This window comes from Bos mutus, chromosome 4, assembly GCF_027580195.1.
Source record: "Bos mutus isolate GX-2022 chromosome 4, NWIPB_WYAK_1.1, whole genome shotgun sequence".
Taxonomy (NCBI): domain Eukaryota; kingdom Metazoa; phylum Chordata; class Mammalia; order Artiodactyla; family Bovidae; genus Bos; species Bos mutus.
Window position 1 is genome coordinate 20,077,480 of NC_091620.1, and position 17,135 is coordinate 20,094,614.

General features: G+C 49.0%; 1 protein-coding gene across 5 annotated transcripts in view; it reads left to right on the forward strand.

The window, feature by feature from the left end:
• The window catches only part of DENND2A (DENN domain containing 2A), a 102,309-nt gene extending 86,065 nt beyond the window's left edge, over nt 1-16,244 (forward strand). For 4 of the 5 annotated variants that reach the window (XM_070369177.1, XM_070369176.1, XM_070369179.1 and 1 more), the window contains 6 exons: nt 5,858-6,035; nt 7,784-7,825; nt 10,577-10,694; nt 11,076-11,327; nt 12,726-12,812; nt 13,666-16,243. In XM_070369177.1, coding sequence (XP_070225278.1) covers nt 5,858-6,035; nt 7,784-7,825; nt 10,577-10,694; nt 11,076-11,327; nt 12,726-12,812; nt 13,666-13,697 — 709 coding nt within the window. In that variant the 3' untranslated portion in view covers nt 13,698-16,243. Of the gene's footprint in view, nt 1-5,857; nt 6,036-7,783; nt 7,826-10,576; nt 10,695-11,075; nt 11,328-12,725; nt 12,813-13,665 lie in introns of all 5 variants that reach the window. The other variant, XM_070369180.1, reaches the window with a different exon arrangement.
• Nucleotides 16,245-17,135: the final 891 nt, after the last annotated feature.

A 17,135-nucleotide genomic window follows, 5' to 3' on the forward strand; every position in this document is an offset into this window, starting at 1 on the left:
ATAACTAACTGCAAATTGGGCTAGGACCCTGATGCTGGGAAAGATTGAGGGCATGAGGAGAAGGGGACGACAGAGGATGAGATGGTTGGATGGCATCACTGACTCAATGGACGTGAGCTTGAGCAAACTCCGGAGATGGTGAAGGACAGGAAACCCTGGCCTGCTGTAGTCCATGGAATTGAAAGTCAGACACGACTGAGCGATTAAACAACAACAACACATACGACACAGGGCTTTGTAGCAGCCAGAATGGAAGCGTCTTCTCCAGGAGAATCTGAGTGCTCACAAGTGTATCCTGGTGTCTCTGGACTAATGCTTCAACCCTCAGGAACCACCACCAAGTAGCAAAGCATTCTGGGATCTGACCCTTCTCCCCTGTGCCCATCTTTTAACCTTGTGGCCCAGCCAACCTCCCACTGGGGCATCTCCTCCCTCCCTCGCTTTTGTGCAAATTGATCACAGCTGTGGGGGGCCAGCATTCCTTTCCTCCACCCCCACTGTAATGCGAGCCAGCTGCCAGGGCTCCCTGCTAGAACTTCCTTCAAAAACACTGCCTCTCCTCCAACCAGCAGATGCTCAGAAGGCTCCACATTAAGTGGCAAGCGAGCCTGAACAGTCATCCTTAGCATCCCTAGAACTGTAGACTGTACTTTGCATGTTCCTAAGAAACCACCAGCCCTAGCAGTGCCCACCCCCATGGAAGCTCCTCTAGCCTTTATGGGTCAGGGAATAAAATCTCAACAAGCTACACTCAGAATAATCCCTTCTTTTCTCTTGCACCATTTTTTTTAAGATTCACTAATTTTGGGGGTGAGGTGGGTCTTCGTTGTTACACGGAGGTTTTCTCTAGTTGCAGCAAACGGAGGCTACTCTCTCATGGTGTGCAGGCCTCTCATCGCAGTGGCTTCTCTTGTTGCAGAGCATGGGCTCTAGGGCACACGGGCTTCAGTAGTTGCGGCTCTCGGCTCTACAGCACAGGCTTGGTAGTTGTGGGTGGCCCACAGGCTTAGTTGCTCTGTGGCATGAAGGATCTTCCCAGACCAGGGGTCAAACTGGTGTGCTTTGCATTGCAAGGGGGATTCTTAACCACTGGACCACCAGGGAAGCCCCTCTTCTACCATTTATTTGGAAGGAACAGCTGCCACTTGATGTATTATTTGCAGAATCTGACCTGTCCTTCTAGTGTTTCAAGAGGCAGAATTTTGTTTTAGAATATTGGAGGGAGCTGGAGAACAAGAGGGATGCGACACTGCCAGAACCCCCGCCTCTCGGGTGGCTCCTGACGCCCTGACAGGTGCCAGCTAACAAGGTGGCAGTGGAAACCAGGTGGGAAACATGGGGACCCGGCTGCAACAGCGATCAGACTGTTTAAAAAGCAAACAAACAAAAAACACTTGTTAGCAGAATCAACAATGGTAGTACCAACCTACATGGCCGACAGGTGACACGTTGAGTTGTCATTTGTCCCCATCGAGACTGAGTACGCGACTTAGCGACTAAACGACAACAGCAGACTGAGTCCCGGTGCCCCTCAGCTCCCTGCGTTCCAGTTAAATGGATGCATTTCTTCTTTCCGTGACATTTCTTTACCTGCCCTGTGTATCTAGTGCTGCCATTGCTTATCGTCGTGTTCTCTACTTGTTCCAGCTACCTTCCCCACCCAGCTGGTTCACACTCACTGCAGCTGAGCCACACACCCTGCCCCCCACCCCCACCCCCGCTCCGAGACCCCTGGGCTTCAGCCAGAGACACAAAGCACAGCAGCAGTGGAAAGAAGGGGAGACTCCCTGCAGACCTGCTCCCTCCAGGGCTGAGGCCAAGAGAAGGCAAACGGGCAGGAGGCCATTTCTCTGAATTGGTAAAAAAAGAAAGTTACACAGATTTCTTTTTCTTTCTTTAATTTTTAATTGGACTTTGAAAAAAACTTTTTATTTGGGGTTTTTTAGTCGTGCTACATGGCATGCGAGATGTTAGTTCCCTGACCAGGGATTGAACCCATACCCCCTGCATTGGAAGCTCAAAGCCTTAACCACTGGACCTTTGGGGAAGTCCCCAGACTTGTTTTTCTATTGCAGTAATCAAGAAAAACCCCAAGGCTTCTGGCTGTGCTTCTTCATGCCTGCATTCCTCAGTCTGTGTCTCTCTACCTTCTCCCACCTGCAGGACTCCTCGCTCCCCACCCTGCCCTCACCCTGAATGCAGAAGTTACTTTAACTTCTTTTTGCCTGGGGTTCACTGTTGTTCAGTTGCTCAGGAGCACCCAACTCTTTGTGACCCTGTGGACTGCAGCACGCCAGGCTTCCCTGTCCTTCACCATCTCCCGGAGCTCTAAAATCGCTTCCAGGTCTAAAATTCTGTGCTTCTGTAACTTCCCCGGAGTCAGAAATGCTTAAACCACACCTCTGAAATGTAAATGCAGTCTTAAACATGAGTGCTGCATTTTTATTCTCCTTTAGTGACTTGACTAAAGTGCTAACTTGCTTCAGTCGTGTCCGATTCTTTGTGATCCTATGGACTGCGGCCGGTCAGGCTCCTCTGTCCATGAGATTCTACAGGCAAGAATAATGGAATGGGTTGCCAGGCTCTCCTCCAGGGGATCTTCCCACCTCAGGGGATGAACCCAAGTCTCTTACGTCTCTTGCATTGGTAGGCAGGTTCTTCACCACCAGTGTCACTTGGGGAGCCCATGACTGAAAAGCGAGGATTTCAGAAACTTGCTGAAGGGACCATGGATGACAGAGTCCACGACCTACACCACTGCATGATCCATTCTTTCTCCAAGTGATGTTTAGGAGCTTAATAACAAATGTGCTAAAAAAAAAAAAAAGAGGTGGATTTCATACACAAGGCTTACTTCAGGAAATTCCTTCTTAGGGTCTCTTTTAAAGAACTCCCACTAGCCACTTGGAAATGAAAGCCAACATCCCAGTAAAAGGTGTAACATAACAAAATTCCAGCTCAACCATCTCTTTCTACCCATTCCCCACTGCACCTCACCCCCAACTCTTTAGTCAAAATCATTGGCTTCCAAGCCTTTTTACTACAGTCCACAATTAGAAATACATTTTATATTCAGACCTAATATACACCCCACATAATACATACATATAGTTATTTACAGTTGGGAAAAAATGCATCATACTCTCTTATTTTCTATTACATTCTTTTTGTTGTAGTTGTTTTTGAAATTATTTTTGAAATTGTTTCAGTTGTTTTTGAAATTATTTCAGGACCCCCAATAGGGTGCAAATTATAGTCTGCAAAAACTTGCTCTACACACAACTATTCTTGTTCATATTATGATGTCCTTCTAGTTTTCTAAGTTATGACCCATAGTCCTTGAGCAGATCAGCTTTGTAGACTGGCCACACACAAATACAGCTTAGTCCTAAAACTTCAAAGTTTTAGAACAAAGTAAATTCAGCCCATTCAGTGATCTATAGATCAAGCAAATTAAACGTAAATGATCAGCAATTCACTAAAAGTATCAACATTCTTGACTTATCTGGTAGAAAGTGATGCCTTAAAAAATAAAGCTCCTATGCTTTTCAAGACAATTTTTAAGTCTTTATCTTTATTGAATCCAGAGAGAAAACAATGATTTACAGAATGGAAAAAAAAAGTGTGTGTCATGTCTGAATGCCTTAGGATTTAATTTAACATAATGGATAGGGTTTACTTACAGGTTTAAAAACTACATTTGCTAATATTTTTATAGTGTAACCTAATATTTCAGTTGTAGAAAGAAGCCATTAGTAGTTACTAATAATAATAGTTACAACCTCAGAGTGCTATTGAGAGGTGTCTGTTGTTCAGTTGCTAGATGGTGTTCAAGAAGATCTTTTAAAAGGCAGAAGTCACTTCACTGCCCACTGCTGGCTGAATTATTGATGTTGCTCTCTTGGTATAAGTCCAAACTTTAGTCTGTCTCACCCTTACTCAGCTAATAAAGAGGCATTATAGTGATAACAAACAAAATATTGGGGTAGCATCTTTCTCATTTTGAGGGTGATCATTTGAAAGAAAACGTAAGACCAGGTATCGATGAAATATGTGGCTGCTCCACTACTGAGAGGTATCTCATGACTCCAGTGAGTGTCAAGAGATTGATTATTTGCTAAGAGAGAGAACAGGAAGGTCAGGAGACATACTGGTAAATGGACAAGATTCAACATGGCTGTTATTAGGTTTGGCTTCCTTAGTGGCTTAACTGGTAAAGAATTCGCCTGTAATGCGGGAGACCTGGGTTCGATCCCTGGGTTGGGTAGATCCCCTGGAGAAGGGAACAGCTACTGGCTCCAGTATTCTGGCCTGGAGAATTCCACGGACTGTATAGTCCATGGGTTCGCCAAGAGTCGGACACAACTGAGCGACTTTCACTTTCACTTATTAGGTTAGGAGCCCCCAAATGGAAGCAGGATCAAAACAAGGGCTAGTGCATATGTTAAGGACGTCTCAGGGGGTGCTAGATTCAGAGGAACTTACTAGATTCAGAGGAATCTAAATGATTTGGGGAGGATTGCTTTTTTATTGCAGTAAAATATACATAACCATAAATGTTACCATTTTAATAATCTTTTAAGTGTTGAATTCAGGGGCATTTAGCACATTCGCAGTGTTTGCAGCCATCACTGCTCTCCATTTCCAGAGCTTTTTCATCATCTCAACTGTAATTCTGTCCTCTTTAAGCAACAGTGTGCCCCTCTCCCTTCCTCCAGCCCCTGCTAACTTCCCTTCTACTCTGTCTCGATGCATTTGCTGATTCTAAGTCCCTCGTGTAACTGGAATCATACAGTACATGTCTCGTTCTGCCTGGCTGAGTTCACTTGCTAGCCAGTATCTTTTAGTCCATTTCTTTTCTTCTTAAGTAAACCAGAGCTAAGTGATTTTTTTGATGGGCTCAGGAAAGTTTTATGGCAACGAGATTATAGGTGTGTGGCATCATGGGAATGCAGTAAAGACGCATTCATCCATCCAGAACTCAGCTTCCTTGCAGCTTGACGTGAACAGAGCACAGCTGAGAACCAGGGCGAACATTCAGAAGGTGTCCTAACAGATGCAGTGCTGGTTACAGGGAACCGAAGATGACCCGGTATACTCTTGGGCGAATCCACTGGGCCCTCACTTTGGTTTACTCTTGCATTAGACACTTCTAACAAGCTTCTAGAGCTTCCAACCCCATAGCATTTTAGAAACAGCATATCAGGATGAGAGGAGAGGGGAACGGCTGGGAGCAGGCTCACTTAGTGATAAGAAGCGATTTCAAGGAAGAAGAGAAAGTCTGCTCTCACTCATCTCGGAAGCCGCCAGTCATCACTGTGCTGCAGCTCCGCAGAAATGACATAAAAGCGATGCTCCCAGGTAATCCACCCGTTCACTCCACAAACCGAGCACAAATGCCGGCACGGAGCAAAGCCTTGTGAATCCCACACAGTTGTCAGGCTCAGCTTTCACCAGTACAAGGCTACACTGTGATCATCCTGCTTTAAGAGAGACTGAGTCTGTCTCTCAACGTTGTTATTTTTCTGTGTTTTGAATTCTGGACAAGAAGTATGTGAATTTCGCTTTTACGCAACCAAGCCATTTGGAGCGGACGGCTGCCCCTGAACACTGAAGGACGCACCCTGTCTCCCCTGACCACACCTAGGTGTTCACACTTGGCGGAGAGAACGTGGGCTCCAATCCAAAGCCTCTTCACTAAGAGAAGGAGCACCCATGCAAAAGAGGCTTTGGTTGTCTGGGGCTTCTCTGTGGCTGGGGGAGGTGTGGCTGGCTTGTGAACCCTTCTCTGTGGCGTCTTCGTGGAGGCGGCCCACCCTCCTGAAGCGGCCCTTCCTCCCCTCTCTCCCCGCCGCAGCACCCTGTCCACGTGCTGCCATGCGATGGTGGCGGCCATCTACCCCTTCACCTGGCAGCACACCTACATCCCCGTGCTGCCGCCCGCCATGATCGACATCGTGTGCTCGCCAACGCCCTTCCTCATCGGGCTGCTCACCAGCTCGCTGCCGCTGCTCAGGGAGCTGCCGCTGGAGGAGGTGAGCTCCCTGTCGGGGCCGGGGTAGGGGGAAGGGGCTGCCTGTGGCTCTGCCAGCAGGCAGGGTCAGGGGAGCAGCGGGACCCCACGGCTTTGTGAGTCAGCACCCTCCTGCCAAGTCACCTTCAGCAGAACCTCTTGACTGCAGACTCAGTCTCCCCTCTAAATGTACCTACAGCCATGGACACCCATTGAGAAAGGCTGCAGTCAACAATTTGTTGCTGTTGTTGAGTCGTGTCCCACTCTTTGCGACCCCACAGACCACTGTCCATGGGATTTCCCAGGCAAGGATACTGGAGTGGGCTGCCATTTCCTTCTCCAGGGGATCTTCCATCTTCCGTGGATAGAAAGCTGTGTCTCCTGCATTGGCAGGTGGATTCTTTACCTCTGAGCCACCAGGGGAGCCCAACCAACGATTTACTCGATTTTAATACACCTAGTCAGTAAAGAGCCATCTGCCCTACCCTTCCCCCATCCACCCCTCTGTCATGGGAAGAAAGCACACAAAGAGCTAATGGTAACTGGAAATCATCTTTGGGCCAATAACAAAGTCTTGAGAAGGACTGTGTTCCTATAAGTAGGTCGTTTTTTGTATCAGCTAAAAAGGCAATAAGCTAAATGTGTTCAGGGATTGAGTTCTGGATCCAAATGAGAAAAGCCCTGCTTAGCGTCTCTGTGATTATTGAGTCCCAGCCCCTTCCTCTAAATGGTTTCTGTCTCCAGTACTGAGAGCTTCCAGCAGTCAGAGCAGAACCGTGGGGACTAAGTGATGCTGCACAGAACAGCCAGGCCTGAACCCTCCCGGTGTCCCGAAATGCAGTGCCTCTAATTGCCCAGGTGGTCCTGCAGTCCTGTTAAAGATTAACCAGCAGACTCAGGTCTTTGAGTGTGTGTTTGTGAACTGCAGAGGGTTTTCCTGGGTGCACTGTAAGCCTGCAGATGGCTCAGTTCACCCCCCCAGGAGAGGGTATGAGAAGGAAGGACAGCCCCTCTCAGCTCCCAGCTCCTGTGTTAGAGCCCGTGGTTCCTGCTGTCGTGGAAAGACGGTGGGCACATAGGCCCCCGTGCTCGTCCTCTGTCATAGCCAGCGGTCCACACCGTGTGATCCCGTGAGTGGCCGCCTTCCCAAGTTTTGTGCCCTGGTCCCTTCACTTGCCTCTCCCTAGTTGTGGCCCCGGGTCTCAGCCTCACTCTGAGGAAGGAGGACGAAAGTGCTTTACCTGAAAGCCTTGACTCGTGGGAGCCCAGCACCTGCAGCTTGGCTTACTGTCTCGTTGGGTCCAGTCCTCTGGGTCTCTCCCCTTTTATCCCATTAAGAGAAATGACAAGACTAAGTGGGTAACTGGGAGGTAGGAGGGGGAGGCCTGGCGGGGGTGGCAGAATCCAGTGGAATGGGAACAAGCTGGGGCTCTAGCCTCTCTGACTCAGTGACCCACATGCTAAAAAACAGTCGGAGCAGCTCTGCCTTAGCCAGTCCAGGAACAGGGCAGGAAGTCCAGCTTTTGGCCCACTCGTATCCTAGCTTGCGGTTACAGTGTTGAAAGCATGCATGTCTGGAAAGCTTTTTCCCCGCCTCCCCCTTCATCATCTGTGGCTTCAGTGGCAATGTCAGGAAACCACAATTGGCCTACTCCACCCCCACCCGGCTGCCTCCCTGGGTGCCAAGAAAGAAAGAAGGTTAACAGTCCGTTTCGATATGCTGGAAGCCCTCCCTGCTAACAGTAACAGTCCCTTTTCCTCACCTCATAGGTCCTGGTGGTCGACCTCGTCAACAATCGGTTCCTCAGGCAGGTGAGTAAGAAGCAACCCAGCTTCAACCACTGCTTGCTCTGTTTGCACCTCTTTGATGTTTAGAGCTCGCCTTTCCAGCTCTGTGGTGGGCCTGGAATCCCAAAGCAGGCCAGCAGGCGGGGGCAGTCCCCGGCCAGGGCTTGACTGAGGACAGGACAGAAGGCAGGGGCCAAAGAAGAGGGGTTTGGACAAAGGATTGATTCCCATGGGCTCTGTCACAAAATGGTTTGCTGATAGAATCTTTATATAGGTTATAACTGTAGACACTTAACCTTTTTCAACATGCCTTTAAATATTTGACAACAAATTTCATGATATAATACAAAGTGGAAAAATCAGGATAAAAATTATATACACTACTTTGCTGATCTTGCTTTTTAAAGGATAGAAATGAGGGGAAAAATACACATATATAGAAAGATAGAAAGGAAAACTCATCAAAACATCAATTCTGGTTGTCTTAGAGTGGGAGACTGAAAAGGAGACAGATAATGAGCAATTTTAGATTATTTTGATATTTTCATACATTTTTTATAATGATCATAAACTACTTTCATTATCAGAGAATGAGGGTTGGGTGCAGTTCAGTCCCTGGTGAGGGAACCCACGTGCTCCGTGGCATGGCCAAATAAATAAACTTGGAGTGGCTACTGAAAAGTTATGCATGATAATGCTGTTTTTTATTATTAGCTCCATCTACTTTCACTTTCCAAGGGCCCTCTGGGTAGGCCCATCCCCACTGCCCTCCGGCTCTGAGACCCAGATCATAAAGCCAGCTTTCAATCATACTGGTCATCTGCCCTGACCAAAGCCCCTTGATAAGAATTAGCCACCTTGCGGGGTGGAGCATTGGGAAACTACTGAGTAGCCACTTAGGTGCAGGGAACTTTCTCAAGTTAATTGTGTTGCATTTAATTCCTCCCAGCCTTACTGAGCTATTATTGACATATAACATATTTAAATTTAAGACGTACAACATGATGAGTTGATATACGTTGAGAAATTAGAACCACAATACAATTAGTTAACCCTTCCATCCCCTCACATAATTACCTGTGTATGGGGGGATAGCACTTAAGATTTACTCTCTCAATAACTTTTAAGTATACTTGAGCTATAGTCACCAAACTAGACATTAGATGCCTCAGAATTTACTCATTTTCTAGCTGGAAATTTGTGCCCTTTGACCAACATTTGCCCTTTTCCTCACCCCTCACCCCTGGTAACCACCTCTCTACTCTGTTTTTATGAGTTGAGTTTTTTAATTAATTTTTTGAGTTCAGTATTTTAGATTCCACATATAAGTGAGAACGTACAGGATTTATTTTTTGCTGTCTGGTCTCCCTCACTTAGCATTATGTCTTCAAGGTCTGTCAGTGTAGTCACAAAAGCGGTATGTCTTTCTTATGTGGCTGAATACTATTCCATTGTGCGTATATACGTATGTGCGTGTGTACTTACTTTCTCCCATTTTGGAGGCTGCCTTTCTGTTTTGATGACATCATTTTACTGTGCAGGAGCTTTTCAGTGTGGACTCCGACTTGTTAATTCTTGCTTTTGTGGCTTGTGCTTTTGGTGTCATATCCCCAAAAATCGTTGCCAAGATCAGTGTCAAATAGCTTTTCACCTGTATTTTCTTCCAGCAGTTTTACAGTTTCTGGTCTTCATTTAAGTCTGTGATCCATTTTTTTTAAATCCACATAATCTGGGGGAGAGGTACAAGATAGGGGTTCAGTTTCATTCCTTCGTATATGTATGTCTAGTTTTTCCAGTACCATTTAGGTTAAGCAACCACCCTTTTCCCCTTGAATATTCAGCTCCCTTGTCAAGTGTTAATTGACTGTATATGAATGGGTTTATTTCTGGCCTCTCGATTCTGTTCTGTTTATCTTATTGTTGTTCAGTCGCTCAGTCGTGTCCAGCTCTTTGCGGCCTCATGGACTATAGCACGCCAGGCCTCCCTGTCCTCCACTGTTCGTCTGTGTTTCTGTTTTTATGCCAGTTGATGCTGGGAAAGACTGAAGGCAGAAGGAGAAAAGGACAACAGAGGATAAGATGGTTAGATAGCATTACCAACTCAATGGACGTGAGTTTGAGCAAGCTCCAGGAGAGGGTAGGGGAGGACAGGGAAGCCTGGCGTGCCACAGTCCATGGGGATGCAAAGCCTTGGACAGGACTGAGCGACTGAATAACAATAACACCCGTACTGTCTTGATTACTATAGTTCCATGATAAAGTTTGAAATCAGGAATTAGGATGCCTCTGGCTTTGTTCTTCTTTTCTAAGATTGTTTTGGCTGTTCAGTCTTTTATGGTTCCATACACATTTTAGGATTTTTTTTTTCTATTTCTGTGAAAAACATCATTAGAATTTTCATAGGAATTTGCATGGAATCTATAGATGGCTTTGAGTAGCATGGCCGTTTTAACTATTTATTCTTTCAATCCATGAACACAGAATATCTTTCCATTTATTTTATATCTTCTTCAGTTTCATTCATCGCCATCTTATTTGTTGCATTTAATCTTCACAGTGAGGTAACCCATTTTACCAAATGGGGAAGCTGAGGCTCCTGTAGCTTGTTAAGAGTGGAATCAAGATTCAAGCCTCTGGTTCGAAGTTGCGTCTCTCCACTAAACCAGGAACCGTGCCGGGCCTGCCCTGAAGAATCCGCTGTGTACATCTGGCCAGGGTGCAGCCACCGTCCCGGGAAATGCTGGGACAATGACTCCCGTTTTTTCTGTTTTACAGATGGACGATGAGGACTCCATTCTGCCCCGGAAGCTTCAGGTAGCCCTGGAACACATTCTGGAGCAGAGGAATGACCTGGCTAGTGAGCAGGATGATGGGCCCCCAGATGGCAAGCGAGGTAAATGCTCAACCACCTCCCAGACTGCACCCCTGCCTCCGTCCTTGGAGTCAGGGAGCAGTGAACTATGGGCATGTCCACTTGACACGGGGTTCAGTCGGAAAATGGGCAGCGAGGTGCACCAGGAGAGAGGCTGGCGCTCATCCCCTTCAGCAGCGAGTTGTAGGAAAAACCTTTCCCACCCCACCCCCAGTTTAGCTCTAAAAAATCTGTTTAAAGGTAGGAAAGAAATGACAGGCTCACTGTGGGGAACCTCTTTCATGGATCATCACAGTCGGCCTTCCAGGAACCTGGAATAGCATCCTTGTCTTTTCTGACTGACTCATCCCAGAGGCTCTGCCTCCGCCCTCAGCGGTCCTGGTCCTCCCCTGCTCTGCTCAGGCCCTGAGTCCAGCCCCTTGAACGAGGTGGTGTCTGAAGCCTTTGTCCGCTTCTTCGTGGAGATCGTGGGCCACTACTCGCTGTTCCTGACGGCAGGCGAGCGCGAGGAGAGGACCCTGCAGCTGCAGCGAGAGGCCTTCCGCAAAGCCGTCTCTTCCAAGAGCCTCCGCCGGTTCCTGGAGGTCTTCATGGAGACCCAGACGTTCCGGGGCTTCATCCAGGAGCGAGAGCTGCGCCGGCAGGACGCCAAAGGTCGGGGGCCTTGCCGTCTCCTCGGGTGTCGCTTTCCCTCTCCTCCCCACGCCCAGAGCCCCACTCCCAGTTCCGGTGCGAGTTCTCCTCTGTCCTCGTCTCCCCAGCTTGACCAGACTCTTAGGGACACCCTTTCCCTCCTCTCTCTGTGGCGTCTCTCCTCCATTTCCTCTTGTCCCTTCTGCCCTCCTTCCTCCCCCTCTCCCCTGGGCCCTGGGGCTGGACAGAGGAGGAGAGGCTGGCCCGCACCCTTTGCTCCATGTGCTGCCACCGACGCCCAGCGGGTTGGCCGTGGGGAAGGAGGACAGCAGAGACTCCCCCCAGCCTGGGGAGCCCGAGGGCCCTCTGTCCTCACACACACACACACTCACCCACCCCGTCCCCTGCTCCTCAGGTTCTCCTTGTCTCCCTCAGTGTCCCTGTCCTTGTTGCTGGGTTCCATCACGCCTCTAGAGATCAGGACCAGGAAGTGTGCGGAAGAGGATGAAACCGTTTCTGTCTCTTTCTTCCATGCTCTTGAAGTCGTTTGGGGAATCTGAAAGCTAGAAATATCAGGAAAGGCTGCCCCAGGTGGGAGCTAGGCCAGAGGACCAGAGAGATAGATGATTAACCCTGAGGAGAGGCCACCCAGTGATGAGGGTCGGGGATGCGGGAGCAGCTGGCCCAGGCCTGGGTATCCTCTGGTCCCGCAATTGCAGACCCTGAGCTAAGGCAGCAAAGCTCCACACCCCCAGAGCTCTGTGCATTGCAGAAAGGGGGACTGTCATACTTCAGATGATTCTGATGAGGGTATCCAGAGAGACAAAAGAAGGTGGATTAGAGCCTAGGAGGAGGCACACAACTCCTGATGAAAGAATTCACTTGAAGACCTGCCGGGTACACCCACGGATCACTGTCTGATAGAAGATCAGGGGGAGATGATGACAGTAGCCTGAGGCTCCAGCCCTGGGTGAGAACTGAAGGTCCCTGCCTGCTGAGGTGACCTGCCCACTCCGCCCTCCTGAGTCCCTAGACGGCAGCCGGGCTCCCAGGAGGCAGGCCACTTGCCAGGGGCCCTCTTACAGGAGATCTCAAGGAGAAGGGAAGGGCCAGGACCACCTGGTTCTTCTCTGAAACCAGGGGCCTAACAGTGCAGGCGCTTGGAAGGTGTTCGTCGAGGAAAAATAGGACTTCACCCACGAGCTAGCTTTACAGCTTTCCAAAAACAGTTACTGCACGAGGCTGGGCAATTATAAGGTCAGGAAAAAAACCTTTTAACTCTAAACGATTCAGAGCATGTTTATAGAGCAGCTCCGTCTCAGCAGCAAGGTTTCTCTTGTTTGCGGCAGTAAGGAAACGAACACATGCAGAAGCACCAAGAGAAGGAGCTAAAGCGGTTGGGATTTCTCTCATCAACAGGTCTATTTGAGGTCCGAGCCCAGGAGTACCTGGAAACACTTCCCAGCGGAGAACACAGCGGTGTCAACAAGTTCCTGAAGGGACTAGGTGAGGCCCAGGGGTCTGGGTTCCCGGCAGCAGCCCCCGGGGCCACGGGGTCTTGGCCAGTTCCTGCCACCGGGGCCGGGGCTCATGACACTGAACTCTGAGGCCTGCGCCCACTGGGCCCAGTTGGCATCGTACCACCCTCCTGTTCTGCCCTGTCCTCGGAGCGGAAGCTAAGGACACACGGCCCTCTCCCTGCCCTCCTGGGCCCTGGCTATGTTGCTCTTCTTTCACTCTTACCCCCCACATCTTCAGTCTTGGGGAGTGGGGCTTAGAAGTATGATGAGTGGAACCAGAGAAGGGGGCCTGACAGTAGAGACCTGGGCCAGTCTCCAGATGACCCTGAAAAGTGGAAATGTAAAAATTTCAGCAAGGACTGCAATTTAACCAGCCAAAACAGGCCCTTGCTAGGAAATGGAGGAGGAGAAGAAAGCAAAAAGCATGAGAGAGGGAGGGAGCAGGCCCCGGTGAGGCCAGCGCCTCAGAGGACCTGTGGGGGTCCTTCTTGGAGCCTCACCCAGGGGGCCGGTGCCTGGGAAGGGACCGCCGGCCTCCTGCAAGGCTGGGCTCCCAGGGAGGCGTGACAGTCCGTGCTTCCTGTGTCACCATTTCAGAAGCAACTGAAAGTCTGCAGCTCTGACAGTCTTCCCTTCAAAAGACCCCTGCTCACAGGGGAGGCACGAGTGCAGGGGGCGCCCAGGAAGGGGAAGGCCCCCAACTTCTCCTGGGCCCTGGGGTGAAGCTCGGGGCGGTGTGGGAGCCCCAGTTGTCCCCACCACAGCTGGTGTGAAAAGGGCACGATTTTAACTCGGCTCCTCTGTCTGCCTGGTGCAATGTTCTCATTTTCTTTTTTTAGGCAATAAAATGAAGTTTCTCCACAAGAAATAGCCCTCAACCCAGACTCCAGGGAAAACTTCCTCCCAGGGCAACCACATGTCTTAAAAACAGTCCTGGTGGTCTCCTTGAGAAGTCGGTCCTTGGTTGTCCCAGGTGCTGGAAAAAGGCCTGGATGGTTTCTGCTCATCCCTGCGCTGTCCCCAAGAACAGGATCCCAGAGCTGCCGGGAGGCAGCTTACTCAGAACAGCACTGGAAATGGGACCTGGGACCAGGCACATTCAAAGGGATTGTTTTGGGTTGTTGGATTTGGGGTGTTTTTTTTTTTTTTAATCTTAGCTATTAAAAAAGAAGAAGAAAAGTGTTTGGGTTTTCTTGTTATTACGCCAAGGCTAAGACAGCTGTCCTGCCCTGTGTCATGAACCTTTCCCGGGTTCATCCTGCCTGGCAGCTCACCCTGGAGCCAAGAGGAGGAGACGGAAGGAGCGGCCCCCAGGAACTTGGAACCGAGATGCTCCCCGGGGCAGAACTGAGGACAGGTTGGGGGGTCAAGGGAGAAGCACCATGGTGACACCCGTGGGCAATGCAGACCCCATGCTGCGGGTGTCAGGGCGGGAGTCCTCTCGGGGAAAGGATCGCAGGTAGTGGAGTGAGGTCCGTGCTGGAAAGGAGGACAGGGGACAGCAGCAGGATTTGGTTTCCTGGGATGAACGGCTCTTTCAGCCCGGCCGGTGACGCCACCTGCTGGCCGAGCCCGCTTGTCGTCATGTCGCCGCCTCTGGTCCCAAACGGTCCTGATTCTCCCGGACGGCCTCTTTTCCCCTCAGAGGCCACAGAGCCCACCCCTGCCCAGGAGTCCACGACTTTTACAGGTACACGCAAAAAGAGGCTCTCTCTTCGTAAGATGTTAATAAAATATTCTTAGGGCCCTAAAGTTTACAATGCTGCTCACCTTAAAGACCACAAGCCACGGCCTGGACCCCATTACTGTTTTACTGCAGGAGATTTTCTCATCTCCGTGTAGGGCCCAGAGCAGCACAGGTAAAGTCGTACACGCTACACATGTAGGATGAATGGAGGGACTTCTGTTGTCATCAAGAAGAAGCATCAATGTTGGGTACATACACGATTCGAATGAACTTACAAAACAGAAAGAGACTCACAGACTTAGAGACCAAACCTGTGGTTGCTGGGAGAGGTGGGGGAGAGGCTGGGGGGAAGGGACAGTTAGGGAGTTGGAGACAGACGTGTACAAACTGCTATATTTAAAGTGGATAACCAAGAAGGACCTACTGTACAGCACAGAGAACGCTGCTCAGTGTTATGTGGCAGCCTGGATGGGAGGGGAGTTTGGGGGAGAATGGCTGCATGTTTATGCATGGCTGAGTCCCTTCACTGCTCACCTGAAGCTGTCACATCTTTGTTAATTGGCTATACCCCAATACAAAATACAAAGTTAGAAAAAAAGGAGCATCAAAACTTTGGGGATGGCTTCCTCAGACTCATATAGCCAGAGGGGAGGAGGCAGGAGGTTCGGAGAAGGCTGCACTCCGGGGGGCGCTGTCCTGCACCGGTGATACAGGCACGCTCTCAAAGCAGGCCTCGGGGCCGCCCCGTGGCCAGCCCGCTGCCTGGCATCCCACCAGGTGGGTTTCCTCTGGGTGGCACCGGGAACCCTACAAAAACACACAAAAGGAATGTGCTATGACCCTGGGGCCTGGGCTGCCCGGCAGAGGTTCTTGACCTTTAAGGAGATGGGAGCAAAGAGTCTTCCGAGAAAAAATAAGAACGAGAGGAAAACGAGGAGAGGTCGGCCTCTCACCCCATACTAGGGGTTCTTAACTAAAGTCATGGTCCACCAAATTGTATCCAAGATTTGGTGTGTCCATTTGTTTTGGGGGCAAGAATCCATAGTTTACATCAGATTCTGAAAGGGGTCCAAGGCCCCCCCAAAAGGATAGGAACATAACAATTACCTAGGTGTATAGATATGTATATATATACAGATATGTAGGGCTTCCCTGGTGGCTCAGAGGGTAAAGCGTCTGCCTGCAATGTGGGAGACCTGGGTTCAATCCCTGGGTCCGGAAGATCCCTTGGAAAAGGAAATGGCAAACCATTCCAATATTCTTGCCTGGAGAATCCCATGGACAGAGGAGCCTGGTAGGCTACAGTCCACGGGGTCACAAAGAGTCGGACACAACTGAGTGAAAATTTATTTATTTAATTTTATAGATATGTATAGTTGGGGGTTGGGGAAGACTGAAAGAGAATCTCTGGGTGTGGGGACTCAGGAATTTGTAACAAGTGCCTCAGATTAGTTAACTTCATTAACACCAATATTCTGCCCAAAGATGATCACTTCCTTAATATTTTGAAATATACTTTCTTTTATAACTTATTTCATATTATATTGTTTACTCAACACCTCTCAGTGAATAAATATACACTTTTGTCAACATTTCTAGTGGCTATGTAATATTCTGTTTTGCAGATATGATAAACGTTATTTTACCAATCCTCTCATGAATGTAAGATATTTCCAATTTTTAATATCATAAAAAGCATTGAGAAAAGCATCTTTGTAAAAGTTTCTTAGTACCTATGCCTTGTTTTCTATTTTAAAGGTTATTTATTTACTTATTTTTGGCTGTCCTGGGTCTTTGTTGCTGCGCGGACTTTTCTCCGGTTGTGGCGAGCAGGGACTACGCTCTAGCTGCAGTGCGCAGGCTTCTTGTTGTGGCGGCTTCTCTTGTCACAGAGCATGGACTCTGGAGCACAGGCTCAGTAGCTGTGGTACACAGGTTTAGTTGCTCCATGGCCTGTGGGATCTTCCCAGACCAGGGATCAAACCCGTCTGTGTCTCCTGCATTGGTAGGTGGATTCTTTACCACTGAGCCGCCAGGGAAGCCCCTATTTTCATTTTTGCTTGAAGTAAATATATCTACAGAAGAGTGCTCAGATCATGCCTACACAGCCTGACAGACTTCCACAAAGAACCACATCCGTGGGCCCAGCCCAAGAGCAGAACATCACCGGGTGCAGCTCACCTTACCCACATCCCTCCCACCCTCCTCTGCATAAGTTTAAACTAAGTCAGCTAAGGAAGGGCCTTCACTTTGCAAAGTGGTAACTGAGGATGGGGAGCATCAGAAACCAGAGGAAAAAATAGGGTTGTGATTCCCTGCTCACAGTCCAGGGCAGACCTTGGATGGACAACGCTATTTGGGTTTAGAAACCAAGTGTGACCAAGAAGCATGGGTGTGTTAGAACATGGCCACTCAACCTTTTCGTCTTACCTCACACCAACAGTCTGTCCAAGAACCAAGTCCTCTGATTCCATTAAAAAAATTAAGAAAAAAACTTCATACATTTTCCAAGAAGAATGTGTATTTAGAAGCATTCCATTATCGTGTTTCAATTCAGGGTCAATCACATGGTCATGAAAACCAATTGGAGCAGGACTTCTGGGTGGGTTTCATTGCTGTAGA